At 39.0% G+C, this 17,490-nt stretch overlaps 1 protein-coding gene across 1 annotated transcript in view; it reads left to right on the top strand.

The window, feature by feature from the left end:
- LOC127672469 (vomeronasal type-2 receptor 116-like) overlaps positions 1 to 17,241 on the top strand; it is a 52,123-nt gene extending 34,882 nt beyond the window's left edge. Inside the window, exons 3-8 of the mRNA XM_052167616.1 lie at positions 3,082 to 3,367; positions 3,696 to 4,496; positions 5,476 to 5,703; positions 6,738 to 6,861; positions 10,708 to 10,710; positions 16,313 to 17,241. Of these exons, the coding sequence (XP_052023576.1) occupies positions 3,082 to 3,367; positions 3,696 to 4,496; positions 5,476 to 5,703; positions 6,738 to 6,861; positions 10,708 to 10,710; positions 16,313 to 17,241 (2,371 nt within the window). The remainder of the gene's footprint in view (positions 1 to 3,081; positions 3,368 to 3,695; positions 4,497 to 5,475; positions 5,704 to 6,737; positions 6,862 to 10,707; positions 10,711 to 16,312) is intronic.
- Positions 17,242 to 17,490: the final 249 nt, after the last annotated feature.

Genomic DNA, 17,490 nt, shown 5'->3' with positions numbered 1-17,490 from the left:
TTGCAGATTGGAAATTCCTTCTAACTCTATAAAGTATTCGAATTAGAATTTTAATAGGAATTGCATTGAATCTGTAGATTCCTGTAAGCAAGGTGGCCATTTTTACTATATTAATCCTGCCAATCCAAGAGGATGGGAGATCTTTCCATCCTCTGAGGTCTTCTTTGATTTCTTGTTTCAGAGACTTGAAGTGCTTATCATACAGATCTTTCACACTCTTGGTTAGAGTCACACCAAGCTATGTTTTTATTATTTGTGACTATTGTGAAGGGTATCATTTCCCAAATATCTTTCTCAGCCTGTTTATTCTTTGAGTAGAGGAAGGCTAATGACTTGTTTGAGTGAATTTTATATCTAGCACTTTGCTAAAGTTGTTTTTCAGCTGGAGGACTTTCCAGGTCTGGTGGACAAAATTAAATCAGTTTGCATCGAAACTGCTTTACATTGTATCAAAAGAATAGCCATTGAGAACAGCAAATAGATGATACCCAGGACTCCACCGATTGCAACTGTCACTTTTGTGACACTAGGTTTCATGCTTATCTCTGGGAATCTAAGTGCTTAAAGACTTGGTGGTTCTCTTCTTTTTCATATTTATTGGGCAGGGTTTTCCTTGAATGTACAGTAATGATTTTCATACTCAAATATACTAAATATTGTGATGTTACAAATAATCTTTATACATATTCTGCTTTGAACCAAATTTTTAAAGTAACATAAATTCCATAGGCATCTTAAACACATAGAAAAGAAAAGAACACTGATTCACAGCACATCTCATGTCAGTTTAAGTGCTAATTTGGTGAGTACCTGACAATGAACAGATATTTATCATGAGAAAAAGATATTTATATGTGTGTTTTACATGAATGCGTTTGGAGGTATTAATATATTTGTTCCTAGGATCGATAAATCAAGAGAAATTGATATTCTCTTCAGCATATAAACCACATATGGGCAGATAGACTACAACCCCTTATGTTAATTTGTAGTATCAGAAGCCACTATTGATCATCATGCTCAATGGATTTGCATATAATCACAGACCTCAGTTCCCTTATTAAGCTCTCTTCAATGGCCTTTCAATGAAGATTCCCAAAAACTTGTTGTGATTGAAATGAAATGTATGTGGGCTACATTCCTAACTCAGTATTTCATTATGAGATCCTAAACCTTAAGAAATTTTTCAATCCTTGTTTTCAGCTTTTTAAGTTCTTACTGTCACTCACAAATGAAACAACATATTGTAATTATTATTTGATCGGTTTCTATTTCCATATTTTTCACTATGAATGGGTAACTTAACATAGGTATCCTTAGTAAACATAGTTTTACCTTTGGCAGAATATAAAACAGGCACATATAGGACAAAGAAGCCCTGAGGTACAAGGAAAATTTTATCTCCATTAGAAGTATATAGGCTGTAGTTTATCAGACATAAATAGTAGAAAATGAGATGCAACAGCACTTAACATATAGATTCTTGATGGCAAAAGCCTTCCCTTACACTCCTTTTTATCTTTTGAATGCCTGTTGGTATATGTCAATAAGAAGTGCTATCTTCCTTAATAACATCTCATTTTTGAGACATATGACTAGGAAAATGTTTAGTTTCTTGACAAGCCATTAGTTACCATATAAAAACTTACAAAATCAACAAAACAAAATAAAACATTAAAATTACAAATTAACATCTTAGTAGGATGAAATGTATTTCTTTTTCTAATGTAAAGGTGGTTTGGGATTCCATTGCACTTAGTGGGAGCATGAAATAAAATGGTGACCCCTCCATTTTAGGCTGTGCTACATGGTCACAGGAAGCATGTGTGTATTGGAGTCAGAGGGTACATGACCTTTTTCTATCATTATGTAGAATTGCCACCAAGTCCCATGGTGACTTCTGTGTTGAGTATTTCCAAGTGAAGCATACAAGTAAAAGAGTTTTATGTGACCTCAGCCCATAGAAAGAAGACATATTTTTCATCAAGAAATTCCAATCTCATGTGCAAGCTGATATGTTTGGGATAGTAAAGTATTGTGATAGAGAAAAAGGAAACATAAATGAAAAATAGACAAACTGATCTTACACAGAACAGCAAAACACCAGAGGATTCAAGTCATGACTGTAGGCTGTAAATCCGCATAAGCTCCCTCTGTTATCATGTTCTCAATTATATGAGTCTGCAAAAGGAGAAGATGGCAGTGAGATTGAGGAAAATTTGTTCAGAGTAATCTGCTATCATTGGATATTACAAATTCACCAGAATCAGATCCAAATATTGATTTGGGAATTGTTGATATATACATGAAGTAAAAGACATAGGGAGATATTACCAGAAGCAGCATTGTATGTTAATCAGAGAAAAACTGACAGAAGTAAGTTTTTCCACCTGAGTGCTTTTGATAGGAACACGTGGTAGGTCACTGTGGTTTTAGAGTACAATGTATAAAGGTTTTGGTGAATCCCAAATTCAGATTCTTTCAAACTTCAGAGAAGAGATGGATGAGAATAAGGTATGTGAGGTGTTTCTAAAATTGATGCCAAGAAACTTAAATGACTTTGACCATAGATCCATAGATACTATCCAGCTAACCATAACATCATCTGCATATGTTGTTATTGATCATAATGGCACTGAATCTTCACCTCTTATGATGTGAAATCAGATGAAATGGAAAATAACATGGAAAATATGAGTCGTGATTCACTTTGGGATGTAGGCTGTGGTATCTTCTAGAAACAAACAGAAAATCACCTGTTTGTTTCTAGAAGATACCATTTGCTCATTATTTCTTTTCAGCTGAAAATTCTAGTGGGAACAGAATATGAACCTATTCATGAAGATTCCACAGATGCTAATGGTCCAATAAATAGGTACTCTTCAGAATTATAAATTTACTAAAATTTGCTAAATTAACTATCATTTGCTAATACCTGGGCCATTTTAATTTTAACCACTATTGTGAAGACATTATTTATTTTAAAAAGATGACATTGAAATTTTAAAAATCACTGCATCAAACTGATAGTCAGTATGGTATGGTTCATTGTTATACATGTTGAACAATTGTTTTCTTTAGGCTCAGTTTCAAAAACTACCAGTATATGCTGGCCTTCATATTTGCCATTGAGGAGATAAATAGGAACCTACATCTTTTACCCAACACATCTCTAGGATTTGAACTTTATATTGTCCAAAGAAGGAATATTATGATGCAAGCTTTGACTTGGCTCACAGGAGTGGGAATAAACATTCCAAATTATACCTGTCAAAGGAAAAACAAGATTGTTGCCGTACTAACAGGAACATCCTGGACAGCATCAGCGAATATTGGGAGACTACTGGGTCTCTACAAATATCCACAGGTAAGAAACACAGCTCTGACAAAAAGTAGAAACCCATATTAAACTTTTGATATTAAAGATGTTTTCAGTGGAAGGGAAAGAGACTATCATAAATCAGAGAGAAATGAGGCATTTGTTTATGTAGCTGTTGTTTAGGATAACAAGGAAAAGTTTGGAAGCTACAACGTATTAAAATGTTGTGTCTTGTAAAGATTACTCAATAATTCTCATAGGGGATGTTACAAGAATTTAGTCACCAAAACACCATTTAGTCCCTACCATTGCCATGTATTTCATTAAGTCAATGATTGTTCCCATATTAATCTATTCATTCCTTTTTCTGATTCAGCTTAGTTTTGGACCTTTTCAGACAATCCTGTGTGACAGAAGCCAGTTCTCCTCTCTTTACCAGACAGCCACAAAGGACACATTACTCTCACTTGGCATTGCATCTTTGATGCTTCATTTCAATTGGACCTGGGTTGGACTCATCCTCACAGATAACAGTAAAGGAACTCAGATTCTCTCACACTTCAGAAGAGAGATGGACAGGACTGGAGTGTGTGTGGCTTTTGTAAAAATGATGCCAGAATTCTTGACATCCTTTAACATGGGATCTGAAGAGACTCTGAAGATAATCATTAAATCAACTGCAAACGTTGTTGTTGTTTATGATGACACTGAATCTTCTTATATTAAAATTCTTAGTCAGTTAATGTTATTACCATGGAAAGTATGGGTCATGAATTCTCAATGGGATATAGGCCTGGTAGAAGATTTTTTTCTGTTTGATTATTTGCATGGATCCCTCTTCTTTGCACAACATCATGACAAGATACATGATTTTCAAAAGTTTGTAGAAAACTATAACCCTTCCAAATACCCAGATGACAGTTTTCTTGCTTGTGTTTGGTATGAACATTTCAATTGCTCTGTTTCTGTACCTGACTGTAAAATATTGGGTAACTGTCGACACAATTTTTCCTTGGAATATTTGCCTGGAAATGCTGGGTTCACGGAAATGACTGAGGGGAGTTACAATGTGTACAATTCTGTGTATGCTGTGGCTCACAGTCTCCATGATATGACCCTGCAACAAATACTACTTTATTCTCATCAAATCTCAGAGATGAATGTATACCCATGGGAGGTAATTTCTCTTGCTCTGCATTTTAAATATACTGCTGTGCTATATAGAATCTCCATAAACCACTCAATTACTATAGAACATTCTAGATTTTACAGAAAGTGAAATGACAGTTTATATGCAATTTCTTTTCTAAATTTATTGCATACACCTATTGTCCATGCTTAACGGAAGCACTACAGTCCATGATTAATGGAAGAGAATATTAAGAAATTATTGCATGAATGTCAAAAATCTATTGTGTAACAAATAATCACATAATTTTCTCACAGTAAAATAATCAATTTCAAACCCACTTATACCTATGAATATTTCTGAAAAAATGAAGTTAAAGATTCTTAATTGTCGAATGTTAATAGACCCTTAATATTCAGTTACTGAAGTGATGCTTATATTAACTAGCTGATCATTATTTTACACTTTGGAAATGCAAACCAAAATGTACAAATTGAATTTTGAGTATTTTCCCAAAAATAATTGTAATGACTATCACCTCATACACTATTGATTTGGTAAATCTTGTGTGTGTGTGTGTGTGTGTGAGAGAGAGAGAGAGAGAGAGAGAGAGAGAGAGAGAGAGAGAGAGAGATGGAGAGGGGGAGAGGGAGAGAGGGAGAGAGGGGGAGAGGGGGAGAGGGGGAGAGGGGGAGAGGGGGAGAGGGGGAGAGGGGGAGAGGGGGAGAGGGGGAGAGGGGAAGAGGGGGAGAGGGGGAGAGGGGGAGAGGGGGGAGAGGGGGAGAGGGGGAGAGGGAAAAGGGAGGGAGGAAGAGAGGGGGGATGGAGAGAGAGATTTGATGCTGGCAGCCAGGTTTGAAATATTATGATACTGTCATTTGGGGGACTTTTATCATAATAATAAGTAATAGCTTCCTTTAGCTTACATTTCTAATGAGGGATAAATGTAACTGAGAAATTTTTCTTTATTGATTCTATGATCATCTATTGGGAATAATTGTACTAGAATGTTTTGTATCTCTTTTAGCTCAACCCTTTTCTCCAAAATGTCAATTTTAAAAGTGGTGATGGAAGCCAAGTCATTTTGGATTCACAAAGGAAAATAGATGCAGAATATGATATTTTTAATTTTGTTAATTTTCCAAATGGCCTCAGACAAAAGATGAAAGTTGGAGTCTTTTCTCCCAAGGCTCCACAGTGGAAACAACTGTCTTTGTATGATGACATGATACAGTGGGCTATAGGATTTACAGAGGTATGTTGGATCTTATATCATTGCAGTGACTTCACCATAAATAAACATTTGTGAATGTAATGAATTCTAGTTCCCTACACAGGGTCCATTAATACAAACAGCAATAAGAAACCTGTCAATGTAAAGTTTTTGTTGCCTCAATCTGAACAATCACTTTTTTCATACATTTCTCCATGGTTAATATATATGGTATCTTTTTTTTACTAGCAAAAGGATTAATATGATTCCCAGAGTAGAAAATATCAGTACATTTTCATTTGACCTTTAGTGTTCTTACCCTGGGCAATGGACAGCAGAATTGAGATGCATGTGCACATGTTATCTGCATGTGTTCCTACTGAAAACACCTACTGTAAACAATTGATCAGAAAAACAGTTTACTTGTGCCTCATGCCATGGAACAAGTGTATGAAGATTTAAGTATTCATGGATACAGGTGCCTAAGAAACTAATTCACATTGCTTTTTCTGTCCGTTAGAAAAGAGGTTGAAGTGTATAGTGATGTTTGTAACCCTTACTGCTTTACACTCTTTCCATGACAACAACCAATAAAATGGAACTGTCTACTTTTAGAGTAAATTTTCCCTCTTCAAGAAACAGCTTGTAGAGTCTTTGTCACCTGAATGTCCAAAGAATTGTTTGTATTGTAAATCTGAACATTAAAAGGTTATATTCAAACATATGTTAACTACCACTATTATGAAAACTCTTCTCTGGCCCATGATTACAAAGCACACAGTTGAAAATGGATGTCATTCTAGATGTGCTTCCAGATATGGACTCAGGTGACCTAATGGCCCCTTAATTACCCTACCTCTTACACTTCCACAATTGTTCAGAGATTTGTTGTCTCTGGATGATGGTTTAAACACACTGAATTTTGGAGAGAATACCAGCTCAAAGGAGTAGTGAATATTGGCAATCTGAAGTTAATATATGAAAATATGCTATCTAGTTATTAATTATTAATTATATTTCTAGTGTTTTAAAACTGTGCACAACTGAATAATTTCTCTGGGGCATTTGATTCTCAGATTCCTCATTCTTTGTGCAGTGAGAGCTGTGTCCCTGGATTCAGAAAATCCCCCCAGGAGGGTAAGGCTGCCTGTTGTTATAAATGTTCGCCTTGTGCAGAAAATGAGGTTTCCAATGAAACAGGTGAATATCACTGTCATATTTACCACCTATCCATAGTGTTCTGTGATGTATATGGACATGGAAACCTTGATGAAGCAACAGGAGTTATAAGTCTTGTTCACCTTTTATTTAGCTGTAAAAATAATTAAATTTATTATGTCATCATTTTATTTTTTATATATTTTTTATTTGATATAATCTTTATTTACATTTCACATGATTTCCCCTTTCCTGGATACCCCCTCGCCAAAAGTCCCATAACCATTCTTCCCTCCCCCTGTTCCCCCAACCAACCCCTTCCTGCTTCGCTGTCCTAGTATTTCCCTACACTGCTGCACTGAGCCTTTCCAGAACTAGGGACCATTCTTTCCTTCTTCTTGGGCATCATTTGATATGTGAATGGTTTTTTGAGTATTCCTAGCTTCTGGGCTAATATCCACTTATCAATAAGTGCATACCATTTGTGTTCTTTTGTGATTGGGTCATCACACTCAGGATAACATTCTCCAATTCCACACACTTGCCTAAGAATTTCATTAATTCATTGTTTTTAATAGCTGAGTTTGATTCCATTGTGCAAATATACCACATTTTCTGTATCCATTCCTCCATTGAGGGACATCTGGGTTCTTTCCAGCTTCTGGTTATTATAAATAAGGCTGCTATGAACATAGTGGAATATGTGTCCTGATTACATTTGGGGAATCCTCTGGGTATATGCCCACGAGTGGCATAACAGTGTCCTCTGGTAGTATCATGCCCAGTTTTCTGAGGAACTGCCAGACTGAGGAACTTTCCAGACAGGCTGAACCAGCTTGCAACCCCACCAGCAGTGGAGGAGTGTTCCTCTTTCTACACATCCTCACCAGCACCCGTTTTCTCCTGAGTTTTTGATCTTAGCCATTCTGACTGGTGTGAGGTGAAATCTCAGGGTGGTTTTGATTGTATTTCCATGATGATTAAGGATGTTGAACATTTCTTTTTTTTTTTATTCGATATAATTTATTTACATTTCAAATGATTTCCCCTTTTCTAGCCCCACCACTCCCCGAAAGTCCCGTAAGCCCCCTTCTCTTCCCCTGTCCTTCCCTGTCCACTGCTGATGGCCCTTCAGCTGGACCAGCCACTGCTGCACTGCCGCCGCCGCTGCCGCCGCCGCCCGCATCCACTCTTCTGTTGAGGGATACCTGGGTTCTTTCCAGCATCTGGCAATTATAAATAGGGCTGCTATGAACATAGTAGAGCATGTATCCTTATTACATGGTGGGGAATCCTCTGGATATATGCCCAGGAGTGGTATAGCAGGATCTTTTGGAAGTGAGGTGCCCAGTTTTCAGAGGAACCGCCAGAGTGATTTCCAGAGTGGTTGTACCAATTTGCAACCACACCAGCAGTGGAGGAGTGTTCCTCTTTCTCCACACCCTCTCCAACACCTGCTGTCTCCTGAATTTTTAATCTTAGCCATTCTGACTGGTGTAAGATGAAATCTTAGGGTTGTTTTGATTTGCATTTCCCTAATAACTAATGAAGTTGAGCACTTTTTAAGATGCTTCTCTGCCATCCGAAGTTCTTCAGGTGAGAATTCTTTAACTCTGTACCCCATTTTTTAATAGGGTTGTTTGGTTTTCTGGAGTCTAACTTCTTGAGTTCTTTATTTATATTGGATATTAGCCCTCTATCTGATGTAGGATTGGTGAAGATCTTTTCCCAATTTGTTGGTTGCCGATCTGTCCCCTTGATGGTGTCCTTTGCCTTACAGAAACTCTGTAACCTTTGAGGTCCCATTTGACAATTCTTGCTCTTAGAGCATACGCTATTGGTGTTCTGTTCAGAAACTTTCTCCCTGTACCGATGTCCTCAAGGGTCTTCCCCAGTTTCTTTTCTATTAGCTTCAGAGTGTCTGGCTTTATGTGAAGGTCCTTGATCCATTTGGATTTGAGCTTAGTACAAGGAGACAAGGATGGATCAATTCGCATTCTTCTGCATGCTGACCTCCAGTTGAACCAGCACCATTTGTTGAAAAGGCTATCTTTTTTCCATTGGATGTTTTCAGCCTCTTTGTCGAGGATCAAGTGGCCATAGGTGTGTGGGTTCATTTCTGGATCTTCAATCCTGTTCCATTGATCCTCCTGCCTGTCACTGTACCAATACCATGCAGTTTTTAACACTATTGCTCTGTAGTATTGATTGAGGTCAGGGATACTGATTCCCCCAGATTTTCTTTTGTTGCTGAGAATAGTTTTAGCTATCCTGGGTTTTTTGTTGTTCCAGATGAATTTGATAATTGCTCTTTCTAACTCTGTGAAGAATTGAGTTGGGATTTTGATGGGTATTGCATTGAATCTGTATAGTGCTTTAGGCAAAATGGCCATTTTAACTATATTGATTCTACCGATCCATGAGCATGGCAGGTTTTCCCATTTTTTGAGGTCTTCTTCCATTTTCTTCTTCAGAGTCTTGAAGTTCTTGTCATACAGATCTTTCACATGTTGGGTAAGAGTCACCCCAAGATACTTTATACTGTTTGTGGCTATTGTGAAGGGGGTCATTTCCCTAATTTCTTTCTCAGCCTGCTTATCCTTTGAGTATAGGAAGGCCACTGATTTGCTTGAGTTGATTTTATAACCTGCCACTTTGCTGAAGTTGTTTATCAGCTATAGGAGCTCTCTAGTGGAGTTCTTTGGGTCACTTAGGTAGACGATCATGTCGTCTGCAAATAATGATAGCTTGACTTCCTCCTTTCCAATTTGTATCCCTTTGACCTCCTTATGTTGTCGAATTGCCCGAGCTAGTACCTCAAGTACAATATTGAAAAGATAAGGAGAAAGGGGGCAGCCTTGTCTGGTCCCTGATTTCAGTGGGATTGCTTCAAGTTTCTCTCCATTTAGTTTGATGCTGGCTACCGGTTTGCTGTATATTGCTTTTACTATGTTTAGGTATGGGCCTTGAATTCCTGTTCTCTCCAAGACTTTAAGCATGAAGGGATGCTGAATTTTGTCAAATGCTTTTTCAGCATCCAATGAAATGACCATGTGGTTTTGTTCTTTGAGTTTGTTTATGTAGTGGATTGTATTGATGGATTTCCGTATATTGAACCAACCCTGCATTCCCGGGATAAAGCCTACTTGATCATGGTAGATGATCGTTTTGATGTGTTCTTGGATTCGGTTGGCAAGAATTTTATTGAGTATTTTTGCATCGATGTTCATAAGGGAAATTGGTCTGAAGTTCTCTTTCTTTGTTGGATCTTTGTGTGGCTTTGGTATCAGCGTAATTGTGGCTTCGTAGAAGGAATTGGGTAGTGTTCCTTCTGTTTCTATTTTGTGGAATAGTTTGAAGAGTATTGGTGTTAACTCTTCTTTGAAGGTCTGGTAGAATTCTGCACTGAAGCCATCTGGTCCTGTGCTTTTTTTGGTTGGAAGACTTTCTATGACTCCTTCTATTTCTTTAGGCATTATGGGACTGTTTAGATGGTCTAGTTGGTCCTGATTTAATTTTGGTATTTGGTATCTGTCAAGGAAATTGTCCATTTCCTCCAGATTCTCCAGTTGTGTTGAGTACAAGCTCTTGTAGTAGGATCTGATGATTTTTTGAATTTCCTCAGTTTCCGTTGTTATATCTCCCTTTTCATTTCTAAGTTTGTTAATTTGAATACTTTCTCTGTGCCCTTTGGTCAGTCTGGCTAAGGGTTTATCTATCTTGTTGATTTTCTCAAAGAACCAGCTCCTGGTTTTGTTGATTTTTTGTATGGTTCTCTTTGTTTCTACTTGATTGATTTCGGCCCTGAGTTTGATGATTTCCTGCCTTCTACTCCTCCTGGGCGAAATAGCTTCTTTTTGTTCTAGGGCTTTCAGGTGAGACATTAAGCTGGTAATGTATGCTCTCTCCATTTTCTTTTTGGAGGCACTCAGGGCTATGAGTTTTCCTCTTAGCACTGCTTTCATTGTGTCCCATAGATTTGGGTATGTTGTGTTTTCATTTTCATTATGTTCTAAAAAGTCTTTAATTTCTTTCTTTATTTCTTCCTTGACCAAGGTATCATTGAGTAGAGTATTATTCAGTTTCCACGTGTATGTGGGTTTTCTGTTGTTTCTGTTGCTATTGAAGACCACTTTTACTCCATAGTGATCAGATAGGAGACATGGGATTAGTTCTATCTTCTTATATTTGTTGAGGTCTGTCTTGTGACCAATTATATGGTCGATTTTGGAGAAGGTACCATGAGGTGCTGAGAAAAAGGTATATTCTTTTGTTTTAGGATAGAATGTTCTATATATATCTGTTAAATCTAATTGGTCCAAAGCTTCAATTAGTTTCATTGTGTCCATGTTTAGTTTCTGTTTTCCTGATCGGTCCATTGAGGAAAGTGCAGTGTTGAAGTCACCCACAATTATTGTGTTAGGTGCAATGTGTGCTTTTAGTTTTAATAAAGTTTCTTTTACGAAAGAGGGTGCCCTTGCATTTGGGGCATAGATGTTCAGGATTGACAGTTCTTCTTTTTGTATTTTTCCTTTGACCAGCAAGAAGTGTCCCTCAGAGTCTCTTTTGATGACTTTGGGTTGAAAGTCAATTTTATCTGATATTAAAATGGCTACTCCAGCTTGTTTCCTGAGACCATTTGCTTGTAAAATTGTCTTCCAGCCTTTTACTCTAAGGTAGTGTTTGTCTTTGACCCTGAGGTGTGTTTCCTGTAAGCAGCAAAATGTAGGGTCCTGTTTATGTATCCAGTCAATTAGTCTGTGTCTTTTTATTGGGGCATTAAGTCCATTGATGTTAAGAGATATTAAGGAATAGTGATTGTTACTTCCTATCATTTTTGACGTTATTTTTTAAATTTGAATGCTTATCTTCTTTTGGGTTTGATGAAAGGTTACTATCTTGCTTTTTCCAGGGTGAAGTTTCCCTCCTTGTATTGGTGTTGTCCTCCTATTATCCTTTTTAGGGCCGGGTTTGTGGATAGATATTGGGTAAACTTGGTTTTGTCATGAAATATCTTAGTTTCTCCATCTACGGTGATTGAGAGTTTTGCTGGATATAGTAGTTTTGGTTGGCATTTGTGTTCTCTTAGAGTCTGCATGAGATCTGCCCAGGACCTTCTAGCCTTCATAGTCTCAGGTGAAAAGTCTGCTGTGATTCTGATAGGTCTTCCTTTATATGTTACTTGGCCTTTTTCTCTTACTGCCTTTAGTATTCTTTCTTTGTTTAGAACATTTGGTGTTTTGATTATTATGTGACGGGAGGTATTTCTGTTCTGGTCCAGTCTGTTTGGAGTTCTGTAGGCTTCTTGTATATTCATGGGCATCTCTCTCTTTAGGTTAGGGAAGTTTTCTTCCATAATTTTATTGAAGATATTTGCTGGCCCTTTAAGTTGTAAATCTTCACTCTCATCTATGCCTATAATCCTTAGGTTTGGTCTTCTCATTGTGTCCTGGATTTCCTGGATATTTTGGGTTACAAGCTTTTTGCATTTTGCATTTTCTTTAACTGTTGAGTCCATGGTTTCTATGGAATCTTCAGCATCTGAGATTCTTTCTTCTATCTCTTGTATTCTGTTGTTGATATTTGCATCTCTGTCCCCTGATTTCTTCCCAAGGCTTTCTATCTCCAAAGTTGTCTCCCTTTGAGTTTTCTTAGTTGTTTCTACTTCTGATTTTAGATCCTGGATGGTTTTGCTTAGCTCCTTCACTTGCATGTTTGTGTTTTCCTGGAATTCTTTAAGAGATTTTTGTGTTTCCTTTTTCATGACCTCAGCCTGTTGACCAAAGTTCTCCTGTATTTCTTTAAGAGATTTTTGTGTTTCGTCTTTCATGACCTCAGCCTGTTGACCAAAGTTCTCCTGTATTTCTTTAAGTGTTTTTTGCATTTCCTCCTTGTTGGCTTTTGTATTCTCCTGGATTTCTTTCAATGATTTTTGTGTTTCCCTTGCAAGAGCTTCTAACTTTTGATCCATTTTCTCTTGAATTTCTTTAAGTATGCCCTTCATGTGTTCCTGTACCAGCATCATGACCAGTGATTTTAAATACAAATCTTGTTTTACTGGTGTGATGGGGTATCCAGGACATGTTGGTAGAGGAGAATTGGGTTCAGATGTTGCCATATTGCCTTGATTTCTGTTAGTGACGTTCCTGCGTTTGCCTTTTGCCATCTAGTTCTCACTGGTGTTAGTTTGTCTTGTCAGTGCTGGACTCACCAGTGTAAGCTGCCCCTTCCCAGTTGGCCTCTGGTGCACAGCTTACCTCCTGCACTGCTTGTAGACAGGGTGCTGCTGCCCAGGCTGTTCAGATCCCAAAGCAGGCACCCAAAGGCTCCCGCTGGGGCCCGCTGGATTCACTGGAGCACACTGACTTCTCCCGGCTGGCCTCCCAGAAGCCCAGCTAGCCACTTGCAGGACTTGGAGATGTGGTGCTGCCGCCCAGGCTGATCTGGATCCGGAAGCGGAGGGAGTAGGCTTCCGCCTGAGGCCTTGCCCCAGATTGTGTCTGTGGACCAGATGGAGCCTGTGTGCACCCCCAGGGAGTGCCGATGGTGTATGCTGCTATGATCTCCCCTGTGTTCCGCTCACTCCGCTGGGCAGCCGATCCGCCAACCGGGCTGTCGCACACAAGGTTAGCCTGGCCGCCCAGTCCCTGAGTCCAGGCAAAAGCCTGGGAGGCCAAGGTCCAAGCAAAGTTCCCCTAGGGCTATGACTGTTAATTGGGTCTGCCAGGTGACTAGGATGGCGGGCGTGCGCGCCCGCGCTCCCTGAAAGCGCCAGGAGAATCTGCTGTGCTAACAATCACCTGGGCGGGTTGACTCACAGATGGCCCACCAATCCGCCCAGTCCTTGGGGTCAGTCCTGTGCCTTTTGGGGCCTAGACCCTCGCTTTGTTAGCCTCAGGCTATGCCTGTTACAGGTCTGCCCGCCAGAGCTTTCTGTCGTCCTGCAGGCAAAATGGCGGCAGCGCGCGCGCAGGCCTGGGCAAAAAACCCCCTGGCTGGGTTGGCACCCCGATGGCTTCCCGACCAGCCCAGGGCCTGGGTGCAGGCCAACGCCCATCGGGCTCAGACCACCATGGTGTTGGCCTCGGATTATGTTTGTGTACCTCAGTCTGTCCGATCCCCGGAGTCCGGAACCAAGATGGATGCACCTCTCCTGACTGGTGGGAGGCCGAGTTCTGAAGTGGCCTCCGTGCAGGAAAGGCGCAGCACAACTGCAGCTGCTTGCCGCCCGGCTGGTCAGCGAAGGTCAGTGGTCGTGGGCGCAGGGCCTAACTGGTCCCTGTGTTGCCCTGGCTCCACTGCTGATGGCCCTTCAGCTGAACCAGCTACTGCTGCACTGCCGTCGCCGCCAGAAGTCCAACATTTATTTTTTACTTGGCATTTTTCCAATGTAATTTTTAATATTCATAATGTGTTTATCTCTGAAAGTTCAAATTGTTATGGGGCAGGAGGGCTTTCATTTCTGGTGCAATATATTTGATGTCTGTAAGCTTTGTGAACTTTAGCCCTCATCTCTTTTTTTCTTTACGGACAATTTTCTTCTATGATTTTACAGAAGATATTTTACAGCTCTATGAATTGGGACAGTTCACTCTCTTTTATTTGTATTATATTTACATTTTATCTATTCTTAGTGTCCCAGATTTCCTGGGTGTTTCTATTAAAAACCTTTACATTTGTCATTTGCTATGACTTATGTATCAATTTCTTCTGTGATATCTTCTAATCCTCCTGCAATTCTCTATTACATCTCCATTCTGTTGGCAATGCCTTCCAGACAGTTCCTGTTCTTTTTCCTAATTTTTCTATCTCCAGGGTTGCCTCTATGTGTCTTTTCTTTATTGCTTCTATTTTTGTCTTAGACAGTTTTATTCATTTCCTTCAAATGTTTTATTATATTTTCCTATGTTTCTTTAAGGTTATATTTGTTTCTTCTTTAAGGACTTCCACATATAAGATTGTGTTTTACTGTGCTCATATTGAATTTACTTATGTCCTCTCTAAAGGTCTCTATCATCTACATGAGATGATACTTAAGGTCTTAATCTTGCTCTTCAAGCATGTTAAGATATCCAGGACTTCCTTTAATAGAAGAGCTGGTTGAAAATGATGCCATATTGCATTGGGCTCTGTTGTTTGATTTGTTCCACTGCCCTTAGGCATGTGGTTATCTCAAGAGTTGGCTGGCCTAATAGTCCTGTGATTAGAAAGCTTCTGAAAATGGTAGTACTGGATAGTTGCAGAACACCCTAAGGGTAGATAAAACTTTGGGATAGGGTGTGGGGTGCAGAAACTTGCTTGCAGGTGGAGTTTGGGCTGGAAGGTAGACTGCCCTGCGTGTCTCAGGTTTGAGATGGACTTCTGGGGGGGGTACAGCACTGAAGATATTAGAGTGGTTTGTTAATTATTACAGGTGGGATGTGGACTGAAAGGATGATGAAGCTCAGATAGGACAGGGCAGAGTTCACAAATGCTAGACTGGCTGGGGCCCTAGCAGGATGTGGGATGGGGCTCAGGATTCTGACCTGGATATCCTGCTTTGGAGCTGCCCACCCAGGAGGCAGGCAGAGCTGTGAGGGGAAAGCAGGTGTCTATTCTCAATTTCAGTTATGCAATAGAAACCTTTATTCTTAAATATTTAGTGGACTACAAAATACATTACTTAAATCTCTATAATATTTTAGCATGCTTTACATACCACACACTTTTTGATAAGTATGGCCTGGTATCATGGATGAAAAGAATTCATAATCAGCTAGAAAATACAGAAAGAAAATATATGTCAAACTGATGTAAAAGATTGCCTTGAGATTGAGAGAGGGGCTTGAAAGCGCATATCAAAAGACTACTCCATAACAAACTAAGTTTAAAATGTACTGGTATGTAGATGTAAAATATATCTGTGGTCGCTACAATTTTATAAACATTTCACAAACAAATTTTGTAAACTTATTAAGGGCCAAATAAGAACAATTTAGAATTGGCCTTCAGAGAATAATGACACCAGAAATCCATTGAGCTTCATGATAATAAGCAATTTTGGGAGCAATAACTAAGAACAATATTACAAGAAAGTAATTTAAAAATAAATTCTCCTTTTTGTCTTGAACTCACATAAACAATTTTAACTTGAAGTTTTTCAAAAACAAAAGGGTAGCCAAGGACCATGTTAATTTTTGGATCTGAATTTTAAAATGTAGGACTATTAAAATAAACAATATTATCACTTAAATGCAAGAATATTTTTGTACAGATATGATGAAATAAATCATTTCCTTGATGTCTGTTTAGAGGCAATGTGAAGTATTGACTTGTAAGGATTGACTACAGAATATTTGGCATTTACACTATTGAGCACTAATTTACTTGAACCTGAAACAACAAAGAAAGAGATGTAGGTACACCACATGCCAGAAACACAAAGATAAGAACTCGCTTAGGATAAAACGTATCACCTAAGCGTAGACTCACGAACATTTTCATTGTTAAACAGATGTGGATAACTGTGTGAAATGTCCAGAGAGTCACTATGCAAACAGACAGCAGAACCACTGCCTCCAGAAAGCTGAGACATTTCTGGGTTATGAAGACCCCTTGGGGATGGTGCTCACATGCTTGTCTCTGAGCTTCACTGTAATCACAGCTGGTGTCCTTGGAGTTTTTGTAAAGTATCATAACACTCCCATTGTCAAGGCCAATAATCGGGCTCTAACTTATGTCTTGCTCATCACTCTGATCTGCTGCTTTCTCTGTCCCTTGCTCTTCATTGGATATCCCAACACAGCCACATGTATCCTACAGCAGAGCATATATGGAGGCCTGTTCACAGTGGCACTCTCCACAGTCTTGGCTAAAACTCTTACTGTGGTTCTTGCCTTCAAGATCACATTTCCAGGGAGAGTGCTGAGATGGTTTATGTTGTCAAGGGCCCCTAACTTCATCATCCCCATATGTATCCTCATCCATCTTGTGCTCTGTGGAATTTGGCTAAGCACTTCTCCTCCCTTTGTAGATTCAGATCCACAATCGGAACATGGACACATCATCATTGTGTGCAACAAGGGCTCGGCTATTGCCTTCTACTGTGTCCTGGGATACCTCTGCTGCTTGGCACTTGGGAGCTACACTATGGCCTACTTGTCCATGAACTTGCCTGATACATTCAATGAAGCCAAGTTCTTGACATTCAGCATGTTGGTGTTCTTCTGTGTGTGGGTCACATTCTTCCCTGTCTACCATAGCACCAAGGGAAAGATCATGGTGGCCATGGAAATCTTCACCATTTTGGCTTCCAGTTTAGGGCTCCTTGGCTGCATCTTTGCCCCAAAGTGCTATATTATTTTGTTCAGAGCAGATAGAAACTCACTTCACTGCATCAGGGACAAAGCACATTCTAGAGGAAAATTTCATCTTGCAGGTTAGGTTATAAATTCTTAATTACATAGAAATCCTCAAACATACTCATCACCATTGCAACTGTAAGAGGTAATATTGCTGTTTAGAATTTTAAATGTATTAGTTTGATGGTTGATGAAATACATTGTCATTATTTCATTTTCTAATTTTATTTCCATATTAATCTAATATAGAAAAGTGACTTTAGTTGAAATTAATTATTCTATTAATAAGAAAGAAAAAGTAAATGAGGTTTATCTGCATCACTCATTATCT

Source organism: Apodemus sylvaticus, chromosome 22 (assembly GCF_947179515.1).
Source record: "Apodemus sylvaticus chromosome 22, mApoSyl1.1, whole genome shotgun sequence".
In the NCBI taxonomy this organism is placed as follows: Eukaryota; Metazoa; Chordata; class Mammalia; order Rodentia; family Muridae; genus Apodemus; species Apodemus sylvaticus.
Note: the sequence above shows the minus strand (reverse complement) of the source record. Positions and strands in the feature narration are given on the sequence as shown.